At 36.1% G+C, this 14,548-nt stretch overlaps 1 protein-coding gene across 1 annotated transcript; it reads right to left on the bottom strand.

Annotated features, from left to right (window-relative positions):
• Positions 1 to 218: 218 nt before the first annotated feature.
• lhx4 (LIM homeobox 4) lies at positions 219 to 13,905 on the bottom strand. Its single transcript, XM_079638615.1, has 6 exons — positions 13,458 to 13,905; positions 9,925 to 10,096; positions 6,737 to 6,939; positions 4,522 to 4,676; positions 4,272 to 4,443; positions 219 to 2,831 (listed from the first exon to the last, which is right to left on the bottom strand). The coding sequence occupies exons 1-6, from the start codon at positions 13,540 to 13,542 to the stop codon at positions 2,443 to 2,445; spliced, it is 1,176 nt and encodes a 391-aa protein (XP_079494741.1). The 5' UTR covers positions 13,543 to 13,905; the 3' UTR covers positions 219 to 2,442.
• Positions 13,906 to 14,548: the final 643 nt, after the last annotated feature.

Genomic DNA, 14,548 nt, shown 5'->3' with positions numbered 1-14,548 from the left:
CATTATGTGCAATGTATTTGTGAATGAACAGACTTTATTATAAAAAATAAACAGTTATAGCAGTGTATAACTTTGCAGTACTGGTCAGAATTATTTGCCCCCTTGTAAATATGATCAAACATGGCTGTAAAAAATAAATCTGCATTTTAATCCTTTTGATATTTTATTAAAATAAAGTCACACTATGAAATAAATGTTTTTCTCCAAAACACGTTGGGAACAATTTGCCCCCTTTTATTGAATACTTTTTGCAACTTAATTTTTCCAAGATAACAGCTCTGAGGTTTCTCCTATAATGCCTGGTGAGTTTGGAGAACACCTGACAAGAGATCAGAGACCATTCCTACAGAATCTCTCCAGATCCTTCAGATTCCCAGATCCATGTTGGCGCTGCCTCTCTTCGGTTCAGCCCACTAATTTTCTATAGGGTTCAGGTCAGGTACTGGGATGGCCATTGCAGATGCTTGGTTTTGTGCTCAGTGACACATTTTTGTTTCAATTTTGATGTTTGTTTTTGGATCACTGTCCTGTTGGAAGATCCAAACATGGCCCATTATATAGCAGAGGTTGTCAGATTTAGATTTTTTATCTGTTGGTATTTGATCAAATCCATGTATCTGAACAAGATGTCCAGAACCTGTGGCAGAAAATGAGGCCCACAGCATTAAAGATACAGCAGAGTATTTCATTTTACACATGGGGTACTTTTTTATCCCTGTGTGCACCAAACCCATCTTAAGTGTTTGCTGCCAAAAAAGCGAATTTTTTGTTTCATCTGGATTCATATCAAAAGGATAAACAATGCAGAATTATTTTTTACAGCCATATTTGATCATATTTACCAAGGGGGCAAATAATTTTGACCAGCACTGTATAATCATTATCAATAAAAGGGTGTGAAGTAAAAAGAAAAAGAAAAGAACCATCGCAGTAACCCAAAGACAATTCGGCTTTATTTCTCCATATAGATTTGACTGTACACAACTCATACCATTGGACAGAAGGCATATAGGACTAAATTCAGTGCTCTTTTTTTCAAAGATCCATAGCAATAAATAGTGTTCATGAAACAAGACTGTCGACACCTTTTGAGACTTTACAAAATTTACAGCCATTAAGACTAAAAAAAAAAAACATTTCTGAATGGATATTTTTCTTTCTTTTTTTCATGTTGCTTTTTGTTAGCTTATGTTCACTCTTTCATCAGCGTCATCTTTACTCAGTCACCATTATGTGGGTCCAAATTTTGCAATAACAAAATGGAAATTATTTTCCTCGTGTTTACAATTGTGTCACCAGTTTTATAGTTTTACATCAACAAATACTCTCTTTCCCATAATCCAACTCTTCATAATACTGACATTGGTACCCATAACAGGAATAAATAACACAAAATCCTCATAGTTGTTGCTAAATGTGTTAAATAAGAAATTTTCCCTTTCACATTTTTTGCTTGATAATAATTGGTCAGGCCATACTTGTGTCTGTGTAATGGCCCAATCACATATTCTGATTTTAAAAAAAAAATCCACTGCTGTCATCTGCTCTGAAATAAATTACATTAAATTACATGTATCATGATATTTATTTTTGCTCATGGAGCAATAACTAAGAATAGCAATGGGAAACAAAAGTATTTTGATGGTTATACCAACCTTATATATTAATTAGTGACGGAATAAATATGAACTTTTATCTTAAACTTTTAACCAGCTTGTTTTGTTTCATTGCTTATCCAGGATGCCTGAATTTAACAGAAAAGTGTTGAACAGACAGGGACCATTGACACAGAGATTTTTTGAAAACTCAGAGCAGTGCATGCGGATTCGTCCTTATTAAAAAATAATCTTTATCTATTCTTCAGACCTAATGTGAAGGGCCACCTCTAGTAGAGCCGTTTAGAAAGTTTCAACTATTAAAATCCCAAACCCTTGTAAGTAGGAAAGATACACTTGTGCCACTTGTTTAAATATCTCTCCTTGCTCGGTGCACTCCTCTCTTTACCGTATTCAGCCTGCCGTGTGCAGTCGAGGAGGAACATAAAGTGCGTCGCCATTTTGAACGTGGGCGGTTCTCTTCCTCATTCGGAAACATGCATGGGCCCTCTTGTTCTCAGAAAGTGGTGGAACGTGATTGTTTTTCCAGGGTGGTCTGGGGTTTGAACGCCATTCTCAGCCGCACGCCATTTCATGCTGGAAATCGTCCAATCCAGTTTTGAGAACAATGAAAAAATACGAGTTACAAAATTATGATACAGCGCAGACATTCCACGACGGGTTGCTCGTATCAGCACGCCATTCAGCAAGGTTGAAGTAGCTGCCATTTTAGGCCTACCAAATACCCTTGCCACATAAACGTTTCGCCACAGTTCTGGGAAAGATGTCTATAAAATCTTCAAACGTCTTGTTCATAGTACTGCACTTTCCATTTTGACATTTGACTTCAGAACTGGGAGTGGTCCATTTCATCGAGCCATGAGGCAGGGCTGGTGGGGAAGTCTGGGTAGCCCGTGCTACTTCCTGTCGACAGGTCAGAGGTGGGTCCTCCAGCCATTGCTCTCAGAGCTTGACCTACATTGGGCTGACCGCCCTGACCCATGATGCCGTCCATGCTGAAGCCTAAGTTGTTGAGCAGCGGGGTGTGCCCCGGGAGGGAAGTGATGGACGAGGGCGACTGTGGCAGGCCGTAGGGACTTCCTGCCCGCAGGTCATGGTAAGGCTGGCCGCCCCCCTCCAGGGAGAAGCTCCCGTTGAGCATGTTGCCGTTCGAGACGTCTCCGATGCTTCCGTACAAGCTGTTGGCGTGACCCAGGTCTGACAGGATCTGGTCTTCTGTTAGAGAGAGCACACAACTTCACTTTCAAGATTGTTCTCACAAAATACACTTATATGGTTCAAAAGTTTGGGGTCAGAAGAAATGAATCTTTTATTCAGTAAAGGGATAGTTCACCCAAAACATTTTTTATAGATATTATTAAAGATATTTTAAATAATGTTGTTAACCAGACAGTTGATGGCACCCATTGACTTCCATAGTAGGAAAAAAATACTATGGAAGTCAATGGGTGCCGTCAACTGACTGATTACCAGCATTCTTTAAAATAACTTCTTTTGTGTTCAGCAGAAGAAAGAAACTCATACAGGTTTGGAACAGCTTAAGGGTGAGTAAAGATGACAACAATTTTATTTTTGGGTGAACTTTCTCTTTAAATTTATCAAAAGTGACAGCAAAGACATAATGTTACAAAACATTTCCATTTCAAATGAGATGAACTGTTCTGAACTTTCTATTCATCAAAGAATCCTGCATTCAGCTTTGCTATCATAGAAATAAATGACATTTAAAAAAAGATGGTAACACTTTACAATAAGGTTTCATTAGTTAACTACATTCGTTAACATGAACTAATTATGAACTGCACTTCTACAACATTGATTAATCTTTGTTAATATTATTTTCAACATTTTCTAATACATTATTAAAATCAAAAGTTGTATTTGTTAGCATTAGTTAATGCGCTGCGAACTAACAACAAACAATGACCGGCTGTATTTTTTATTAACTAACTAACAAAGATGAACAAATACAGTAACAAATGTGTCGCTCATGGTTAGTTCATGTTTATATTGCTAATATTAACAAATGAAACCTTATTGTAAAGTGTTACCAAATATATTCAAACTAGAAAAAAGTTTAACAGTATTACTGTATTTTTCATCAAATTTGATGAAGATGAAGGCATCTTACTGAAGCTTTTGAATAGTAGTGTATTGAAACTCTTACACATAGAAGAATTGCAGTTATGAGAAAGACCTCATAAATATCCCATTTAAAAAGGAGATTACATGCTTCTGGAAGTATCTGAGACGCGGTGAGCATTTGTGATTTACTCTCTGTACACACAGGAGCGCAAACCAGACTCTGTTCTTTCAATAACAACAAAGGCCCTGTGTGCTTCCTCTCTAATTGACTAAAAGCTTCACCAATTTTATAGAGTTTGTGCATCGCTGCTTTCATTTCTCGTAAACACAGCCTCCCTTTGAAAGCTGCTCGAGACTTTTATGAGTTCTCAAAACTGGCGGACAAAAATGAAATAATCATTAAAAAAACACGAAGCAGAACCAAAAACCTCATTTGAATATTCCAAACAATCCATCAAGTGGCATATTTTAAAAAATAAAAGGAAAGGGGGAATTAAGAAGGGAAATAAAAATGCTTCTGAAAAGAATACAAAGAGAAAGAGGCATCATGGGAGATGTAAATAGTCTCACCTCTGAAACTAAGCTCACTGTCGCTGAGTCCTGCGTCATCGGCTGAGCTCTCCTTCTCCGTCTTACTGGACCCTCGATTGCGTTTGACACTTTTGTAGAACTGACCCCAGCGGTGCCGACCCGCGTCTTTCTTCAGCCGTTTCTCTTTTGCTCGTCTGTTTTGAAACCACACCTGTGGGCCAAAAAGCCTCAGTCAGGACTCAGACAGATTTAGAAAGCCTATTTTGAAAGGTTGTCGTCCTAGTCTCACCTGCACCACTCTCATGTCCAGGCCTGTTTCTGAGGAGAGCTGCTCGCGCACGTGTCGTGCTGGCTTAGGTGAGTTCTTGTAGGCGCTTTTGAGTGTCTCCAGCTGTTTGGCTGTAATGGTGGTTCGTGGACGTTTTGCTCCTGTCTCTGAATCATCTGTAACACACCAATTTTAAAAAATATGTTAAAAGTGTGTCACTTCTGTGCCACTAAACAGAACTGAATTATCTACCGCCTGCCATTGGCTGCTCTTAAATGTGTCTTTGCATATTCAGGATGAGGTAGAACGTATTTTAACATGGACTAAATTGCACATAAAATATACATATATACAGCACTGTTCAAAAGTTTGAGGTCGGTAAGTTTTTTAATGTAAAAAAAAGAAGAAGTCTCTTTTGCTTACCAAGGCTGCACTTATTTGATAAAAGAAACTAACTAATATTGTGAAATATTATTACAATTTAAAATAACTATTTTCTATTTGAATATATTATATAATGACATCTATCCCTGTGACATCAAAGCTGAATTTAACATTTTCAGCTTCATTACTCCAGTCTTCAGTCACATGATCCTTCAGAAATCATTCTAATATGCTGATTTGCTGCTCAAGATATATTTCTTATTATTATCAATATTGAAAACCGTGATCATTTTATTAAGGATTCCTTGATTAATAGAAAAGTCAAAAGAATAGCTATTTCAAATAGAAATCTTTTTTATTAAATGTTTTTTTTTAATATATAAATGTCTTTACCATCACTTATTCATTAAACAATAAAACTGTAAAGAAGAAGTTTAGAAGAAGTTCTAAACTATATCATTTTTTTGCTATTTTTATATTTTTACTAAATGACATAATAACCAACATTTAACTGAACTGAAATAATTGTCGTAATGAAAACATGTGTAAAGGTTATTTTGAAATCGACATGCAGGACTGAACTGAACTCAAAGAAGTTAAGCATCTGAAAATCATCTGGCAAAATGTCAGCAGCTCATCTACTGTGGGGTACAGGGAAAAAAGAGTTTGTGGGATGCTTTGAGTGGAAGTGCTCACACATGGCCAGTCGATACTCCCCTGAAACTGTCACACTGTGGCGGAAAAGGGAATAAATCTCCACGGAGAATGGCATGCCAGTGCGAGTTATTGGGGCCCTACCGTAAAAGTGCATTGCATCACTTAATATAATCAATCAACAGCCCACAGAAATCTCCATAAATACAGCGTGAGGGGCTTTCAGAGGCAGATCCATGAGAGGTCAGATCACAGATAGACTTAATATGCCAGACACTGAGACCCTACTAGACTGTATAATGGTGATTTTGTCTCCTTACTACCATCCTGTTGCCTCCTCTGATCTCTCTGTGTCTCTCTATGATTGTAAAAGAAGAAGTTAATTACACCATCTCCACTCCTGAACTTTGCTGTCAGAATGATTTCCAATTGAGACAATTTCCAATCCTGTGACGTCGGCCGAGCCTGAGGCAAAAAATACTGTATACCGCAGCCATATAAAAGCATATATCCAGTTCATACATGCATTTTAAGATTCTAAGTTTTATAAATATTCATGTTTAATATATATATATATATATATATATATTCATTGAAAGTCTTTGGGATGTGCTGGAGGGAGACTTTACAGAGTGCTGGACTCTTGCATTGTCAATACAAGATCTTGACCAAACATTGATGCTGCTCTTGATGGAAATAAATGTTGTGGTGTTATTTCTATCAAGAAGTGCATCAATTTTATTGCCCAGATCATATAAATAGTAGATCATATATATATATATATATATATATATATATATATATACAGTCACACATGATAATTATTCTCCAGGAAGTGACATAATGTCACAGTTCTGTGATGTTTTGCAGTGTTATTTGATTTGCCTTGCTTTAAAACGTTCAAAACGTGATAAAATTACAGACTTTTATATGATTTTTAAAAATGTTAACACTCAGTCACTTGGTAAGCAATGGTTAAGATTAGCACTTTATTTCTATCCCTATATCTATCTTGTCATTGTGTTAATCAAGTATAATTAATACATTTATGAGCGTATTTCTGAAATTCTGATATAGTCATCTGATCCTTTAACTTAATTTTTTTAAATTACAGAGCTTAAAATGTACAGCATAAGAGGAGCACCAATTGATGGTTCCAGAAGGCATGATTTACACTGATCTGAAGACAACAGCTCACCATTTTGTTTGGCTGTTTCGTAGTCCTCCTTACACACGAGCCTCCCGTCCTCCATGAGGTAGAACTCGTCTCCAGTGGCCAGCTGTCTGCTGCACATTACACAGGCGAAGCAGTGAAGGTGGTACACAAAGTCCTGAGCTTTCCGGACCACCTGCGTCGGGGGAATCCCCTGCTGGCACGATGCACATTTTGTCCCGAAGCGCCTGAAAGTACACACACAATGTCAGGTAACACTTAACAATAAAGTCTCATTTATAGGGGTGTAACGATACCCTCATGTCACATTTCGATACATATCATATACATATACATACAAGACATATGATAAAAGGTTAACAAAAAATGTACTGTTGATTAAAATGCTATATTTGGTATTACATTGTTATGTGTGATTGAATAGATTTGGTAACCCAATGCACGGGACAATGGTGACACCAGAATAAAAAATATTCATGATTCTGAAGCCGAAAACTTTCTTGCACTTTGTCACTGACTAGATATATTTAAAATAACGAAGGCCACTTTTTACTGGTAACATAAGACATTTGGCATTATCAGGACCCACAAATATTCCCCCATTGCATTATTATTATATTCAACATTATATATAGTAGTTTAATGTAGTACTGACACTAAAACTCTGAAAACTTTTCATTTTTGTTTTGGGTGAACTATCCACGATACATATTGTTAAATTTTTGTATTACGATATATTGTGACACCCCTACTCATTTGTTAACATTACTTAACATAAACTAACAAAGAGCAATATGTTTTACAGCATTTATTAATCTTTGTTCATGTTAGTTAATAAAAATACAATTGTCCATTGTTTTGTTTGTTCACAGTGCATTAACCCTCATTTCTCAATTTCAGTCATTTTTAACCATTCAGGAAGTGATGTGACATCCAAACCATCATAAACTGTTACTTTTGACCCTTTCCCATACTCCTATATGCCTGTCCTGTTTATATTTTATTGTGAATTTTCCCCGCAGTTTTTGGTTATTAGTGCCTTTAGTTGTTAGTTATAAAATAATACCTAAAAAGAATGTTCCACAGATGTTATGATTTGGTTCCCAAAGAAAACAAAACAAAACAAAGGAAAAGCAAAACTCAGAATACACTATTTTGATGAGATAAAAGCATTGGGAATTATTATATATTGTTGTTTTGAAGTAAAAAGATTAGATTTGCATGCATCAGTTAAGTAATTTTAAGTAATGATTGTTGAATTTAAAACTGACATTAAAATGCATTTAAGAATATCTAAAACTTGAAAGCAATATAAACTACGCAGTTGTTTAAGATGTTTTATATATAATCCTGGTTATATATGTACTCTTGTGTGTACAATATGCTTAGTTCTGAACAATTAAAAAACGTTAACTTTTGATTAAAAAAATATTGGTAACAGTTTATAATAAGTTTCATAAGTTAACATTAGTAAATGTATTAACTAAAATGATCTAACAATGATCAATACATTTGTTACTGTATTAGTTAATAAAAATACAGCTGTTCATTGTTTGTTCATGTTAGTTCACAGCGCATTAACTAATGCTAACAAATACAACTTTTGATTTTAATAATGTATTAGTAAATGTTGAAACTAATATGAACTAAGATTAATAAATGCTGTAGAATTATTGTTCATTCTTAGTTCATGTTAACTAAACTAATGTCAACTAATGAACCTTATTGTAAAGTGTTACCAAAATATTTGATTAAATGCTGAAATTAACATTAATAAGATCATTAAATATTGCATTGTTAGGTCATGTTAACTAATGTTGACAAATGAAACCTTGTAAAGTGTTACCGAAATTCATTTTTAAATTTAAGCCTCATTACATCTTGTATTCTTCTTCAATTTTTTAACTGTGGCTATTTGTACAAGTAATCTTTTAATAACTGTAAAGTTACAAACACTCAGAATACTACAGCGAGCATCTTTGTTTGTGCTGGTCATGTCCCTGGAGTTGACAAATGGTCTTGATCAATGTAGCAGAGGCAGTGAGATTCACAGGAGAGAGAGAGAGAGAGAGAGAGAGAGAGAGAGAGAGAGAGAGAGAGAGGCCACTTTAAACGCACGCACAGAACGGCTCATAAAGCACTGAGTCAGAATAGGCTGTAAATCACAGTGTGAATACTGCTAAATAAACCCTCCTTTTACTTAACCAAGGTGAAGTTTTTGCAACATTAACGGGAAGGCTCGCCCCCCGCCCGCCCGCCCCCCTCTCCTGTGAACCGCCAGCATTTCCTCCTCCATCCCCCCCTCTCCGTCCTCCTCTAGAAGCACCACGCCGGTCTTAACATTAAAATCCCTCCTTTTGTCCCCACGGGCTTGCTAATAAAGTTAGCCTCCACTCTGAGTCTTGCTAGCGTTTTAGGTCTCATTGAAGCCTGTGACATTAAAACCTCTCAAACATGATTTGGTAAAAGCCACTACTGATCCTGTTTTGGATAAAAGTCAAACTTAATTTCCTTCCTTAAAGCCAAGGGGGAAATCCAATCGCAAAACAGAAGAAAAGAGGAAAGAAAAGGAAGGGAACGGAAGAGGGATGCAGAGTAAAAAATGCTAACTTGCTTTCTTAAGTCTTAATATAGCATTGGGAATTGAATTTGGGAACACGCAGTCTTTGCAGCTGAGTTCCAGCACACTGTGCTTCCTAACCTGACACAAGAAAAATGAAACAGCACTTTATTAACAATGACAGAGAATCTATGTGCCAGCCTTTACTTGAACATAGAAGCACACCGACACACACACACACACACACACACACACACACCAGTGCCAAACTGCACTAAAGGATCTGATGTGAAGAGAAAAAAACTGTTGGCCGACAGTCTAACTTGAAGCAGTTTGTACTGTCATTTCCAGTCCTTGAATGCAGACAATATAGTGACTGAAACAACAGAAATTAAATAATTCTCATATATAATCGCATGATGTATAATGATGTACAGCTAGAGGCTTAACTCCTTGGATAAATAAAGGTTGTATATTTTCTATTTGCTAAGTTTTTGATGTCTATTTATCATAGATAGATAGATAGATAGATAGATAGATAGATAGATAGATAGATAGATAGATAGATAGATAGATAGATAGATAGATAGATAGATAGATAGATAGATAGATAGATAGATAGATAGATAGATAGATAGATAGATAGACTCACTTAAAGAAATCCTCTTTGCAGTAGACATTCCCAGCGCGAGAGAAACACTTGTCTGCCAGGAGCGCGTGACAGTCTGCGCACTTGAGACATTTTGAGTGCCAATGACGATCCAGCACCTTCAGAATAAACTTATCCAGGATGTGTTGACTGCAGCCTGCGCACTGGGGGATCTCTGGAGGAACACACAAGACACACGAGGGTCAAATATGCATTCAGAAATGTTGAACTTTTTTAACACTATAAAAAAAAAAAAAAAAAAAAAGGGTAACACTTAATGGTAATTTTAAAAAGTTTCATTTTAAGTCATTAAAAAACATGCTTACATATAATGGTGGAAAGGTCGTTAGGTATTCCGCTTTCAGATAGCACGAAATGATGTGAACATGGTTCATGTATTCATATAATTAAAAACGCTACTGATCTGTAATTATATATAATAAATTGATCGTAATAATTAAAGTTATTATATAAAGTGACATAAAAAAAGATTTAGAATTGGTAGATCTATGTGAAATCAAGTCGTTTTGACACCAAGGTGCAATGACGATCTCAGCATTTTACCTTGTTCGATTAAGAAAATTATAACCTTCTGTTGTGAAAAATAATAACATGGTGGGGAAAATTAGTTAAAACCTATTGATATTTAGCTACTATTTTTGAACATGCAAGTACAAATCAATAAAAACGCGAGAAAAATGACAATATCACGTAAAATTACAACAATAGCCTATGCAGGCTAATAAGCTAAGTATAGGCTACTTCTAAAAATATAATTCTAATGGAATTACGATAATAAATACGACTTGCAGCCTAAATAAATTGATTAAACAAATACTAGTTAATATTAATAACATAAAATATGAATTATTAGCCCTTATAAGTGATTAACATACTACGTTGGAGATCATTGTGGCAGCAAATTTAGAGAACATTCCACGAGACAACCTATGGGACCGGTAAATGGTGGACAGGCGAGGAAAGATGTCCATTTGTTGGTAAATAATCAATATCTCTGAAGAAAACGGCCGAGGACATGAGGACATTGAGATTGAAATCATATAACTGCTTCATTGATTCTTTAACAGAGAGAGTCTGTCACTTCAATTACTGATGCTCAAGAACAAGTGATCGAACAAAACAAACACAAAACACTGACATTTAAAACCAAACAGGACATAAAAGTATAAATGAATAAATGCAGCTGGTCTTATTTGGTAAAGTAGGCTAACAATTCGTTACAGCGTTCAAACAATACTCGGTATAATTTCTTCAAATCACAATATCATGACATTTAATGTCGATATTTGACCTTTGATGCTCTATTCTTTCTGTCGGCAAGTTCTCACACGTGCTGTTTAAATGGATTCAACAAGGCAGGATATTCTGAGGATAGTAGTTTTTATAATTTTATAATAATATCAATTAAAGAAATTTGATCTCAGCACAGCAGGTGCTTAAATGCGTAATCATGTGAATGCTTTAGGTCATTTAAACCCACGACAAATCAAATGTCTCAAAGTTCATCAAAATCGACCTCTACAGCCAGCAACCGTAGCCAATAATATCGCACTGACAGAGAACAGTGTCACACACATACACACAAAGCACCACCAGTAACGCACGACACTAAAATAATACCGTAAACGTTAATAACAGAAATAGTAACAAAAAAAGTAAATAGTAACTTTTTTAAAAAAACATGATTTTTAAAATAAAATACAAACATATGTGATAGTGTGCGTAAATATGTAGGAAATTCTAGGAATGCCCATTTCCCATAAACTAACAGTCGTTATGTCTACTTTTGCTTAACACAATATTTTTCCAAAACAGTGTAATGCCTTGTTAAATATACAGGCAATTTTTTCCCACTGTAAATTATAAGGTAATTTATACTCTAACTTCCATAAAAACTAGGTTTTACTCTATTTTACAGAACTACATTGTAAACAAAATAATTGATCGTTTCTGTTAAGGTCATTTACAGTAGCCAATTAACAGTTTTTACTGTAGCCTTTGATAAGAATGTTCTGTTGGGATGTTTGGTGCTGCTGTGCTCGGCGAGTAAAGCCTCGTGTGGTGCTGAAGGAACAGCTCCCGCCCGGCGCAGCTTCACTCACTCACCCGCCTTCAGCTTTTAACGCTCATTTACTCCAAGGATGTATTTGATTAGCCATTCAATTAAAAGATGGCTGCCATGGCAGGCCTTTCTTTAACATCAACGTGTGCATCTGAAATATTCCAATGAACTCGCTTGTTTCGTCCGATATTACTGGTTTAAAAAAAAAAAAAAATTCAATGCATTCTCTTTTAGATCTCGTTTTCTTGCAGGCTTCTGTTTTAATTACCCATATGTTGTTTTAAAAGCACCCTGTTCATTAGAATAATATTTAGATCCATACCGCAAGAACAGATTATTCTTAAAATAATCCTCACTTAATCCATCATTTATTCGCCAGGGCAGGCTGAGTAGCAGTATCTTTTAATCTACTATCATTTAATGAAATTAGGCATTCGCCTGCACTGACAGACCTATATATTGCCTACTTAACCTTTGGCCATTCTTTTGGCCAAAAAAACAAGTGGTTCGTTTTCCAGCATTTTCTTCTGTGTTCACTCAGTTAATTGCCCATTATTATTTTATTACGCACTGATCTAGTGACTAAAATGATGCGTTCTCTTCTTTACAACAGACAACTGCATAAAACAAGCCTGGCCCAAACAAGACGAGGTCCATCTGTACATTTCTGAAGCTCGCCTGTGAATAATTAGGTCAGCAATTTATCCAATTCAAACTCCATCTTGATTGTTAGATCAGATTATATAGGCCTAACACAGATTAATTTGCGACTGATAAAGACCAGATGCGAAGATAATATGAAATGCCATTTTTAATATAGAATGTCCATGTACTGAACCTAGATGGTTTTATAATCTCTATTTTATTTAAACAAACAACATGAAATGCACTCTGCTCAATTTAACATCTGCATTATAGAGAAATCGGCTTAAATAATTGTTCAATCTGTATCGTTTCTTGCACCCAACAACCACATCAACTTATTAAGAGGTGCAATATATAGAACATGTAGCCTAATATTCTGTGCGATCTAAAATTTGTCTGACAAATATATGCAATCAGGCTGGGTTTAATTTTTCTTTTATACCTATTGTAAGATGATAAAGCATTGCATTTACACAAGACACATTTTTATGCGTTACAGAGCTCAGTTATGAACAGATTCAAATATAACGTTTATCAGCTATCATCATAAAATAATATCTGGGATCTAATGCTCGAGATTAAAGCGGAATTTATGATTAACAACATATACAGTTAAAGCTATTTACACTTAAAAGTCGTCTGATTTAATTGTACCACCCAGTTAGTCCCGGTGGCTCACTTATGATTCCCCAGTGGAGTTTAATTAAAAGCTACATGTTATTCCACAGTGGTGGCCTGCAGACGCCCGGAGGAGGCCTGCCAATTCTCTGATTAACTAATCAATACAAGCAGAAGAAAAATCCCTTACGTTGCAGTGGCACTCCGAGGATGTCCGGCAGACCCTTCACCGCGCTCTCGCCGGGCAACACAGCCGCACTTTGCATCATTTTCATCCAGTCTGATAAAACGCGCACATGCACACGCTCGCGGAGGTCTGAGAATCTCAGAGGCGCATTAAATAATTTTTCTCCCCGGATAGTGTCCTTTTTACAGTCCTCGCTCCTGTGGTTATCCTCGTGAAATAGTCGGGCGCTCGCGCGTGAGTTCGGGCTCGTGCGTTCTTTCGCTGTGTGTCACGCAAACCGCTTGATTCATTCACACTGCAGGGGCGGCCCTGACGTCACTCCCCGGGGGGCCAATGGGAGGCGTGGACGGGCGCAAGAGAGGCGGGAACTTGTGCGGCTCGCGCTCTCAGGTAAGTAGAAAAAGCGATAAGGAAGTGATGACGATAAATACAGGGCCGCTACCGAAACGTCAGAATCTGAAGTGTTTTTAAACCCTTTTGAGACCTGTCAGGGGTGAGTCAAGCAAGTCACGTAAATATTAGACTACGTGAACATTTAAAACGTGGTTTATTTATTCAGGGTTGCTATTTAGTGGATATCTAGGAATATGCAATCGCCTCGAGTAGACTAGCCTACATGTATTCGGTGTTCTGGAATGTGTGGAATTAGACATAACCTAGATAGAATGAGAATGTAAATAATATTCATAATAAAAAAGAAGTGAAATGCTATAGAGGCTAAACCCTGATTATTGGGTAGCCTACCTAAGTCACCTTATCAAATAGGCCTAGGGTATATATATTTTGGAATTAAAGTTGTAAAATATTTAAAAAGATAATAGCATACATTTTGACTGATATATCTTAAAAAGAAAAAAGTATGAATTACCTTATAGCCTAATGAATTACAATTATGAATTAGGCTATTCTCTACGTTCTGAGAAAATGTTAAAAAGCCAGGTAATATGTAGGCTAAGCTAAAATTGTTACAATTATGGTTGGCTACTTAAAATAAAAATATAGGTCATTCCATGCGCACACTATTAGGCCTACATTAGTTTACATTTTATTTAAAAGTTAGTTTCTTTCTTTTATTACAGCTATATTACATTGCA

Source organism: Phoxinus phoxinus (genome assembly GCF_949152265.1).
Source record: "Phoxinus phoxinus genome assembly, chromosome: 15".
NCBI classification, from domain to species: Eukaryota; Metazoa; Chordata; class Actinopteri; order Cypriniformes; family Leuciscidae; genus Phoxinus; species Phoxinus phoxinus.
This window is presented reverse-complemented; position numbering and strand designations above follow the sequence as displayed.

Coding starts and splice junctions, on each gene's coding strand:
- lhx4 (XM_079638615.1), bottom strand. CDS start 13,542: ATGAAAATGATGCAAAGTGCGGCTGTGTTGCCCGGCGAGAGCGCGGTG. Junction 4,677..6,736: donor CGAAACAGCCAAACAAAATG/GTGAGCTGTTGT, acceptor GGTGTGTTACAG/ATGATTCAGAGACAGGAGCA. Junction 2,832..4,271: donor CAGTGAGCTTAGTTTCAGAG/GTGAGACTATTT, acceptor TCTCTCTAACAG/AAGACCAGATCCTGTCAGAC.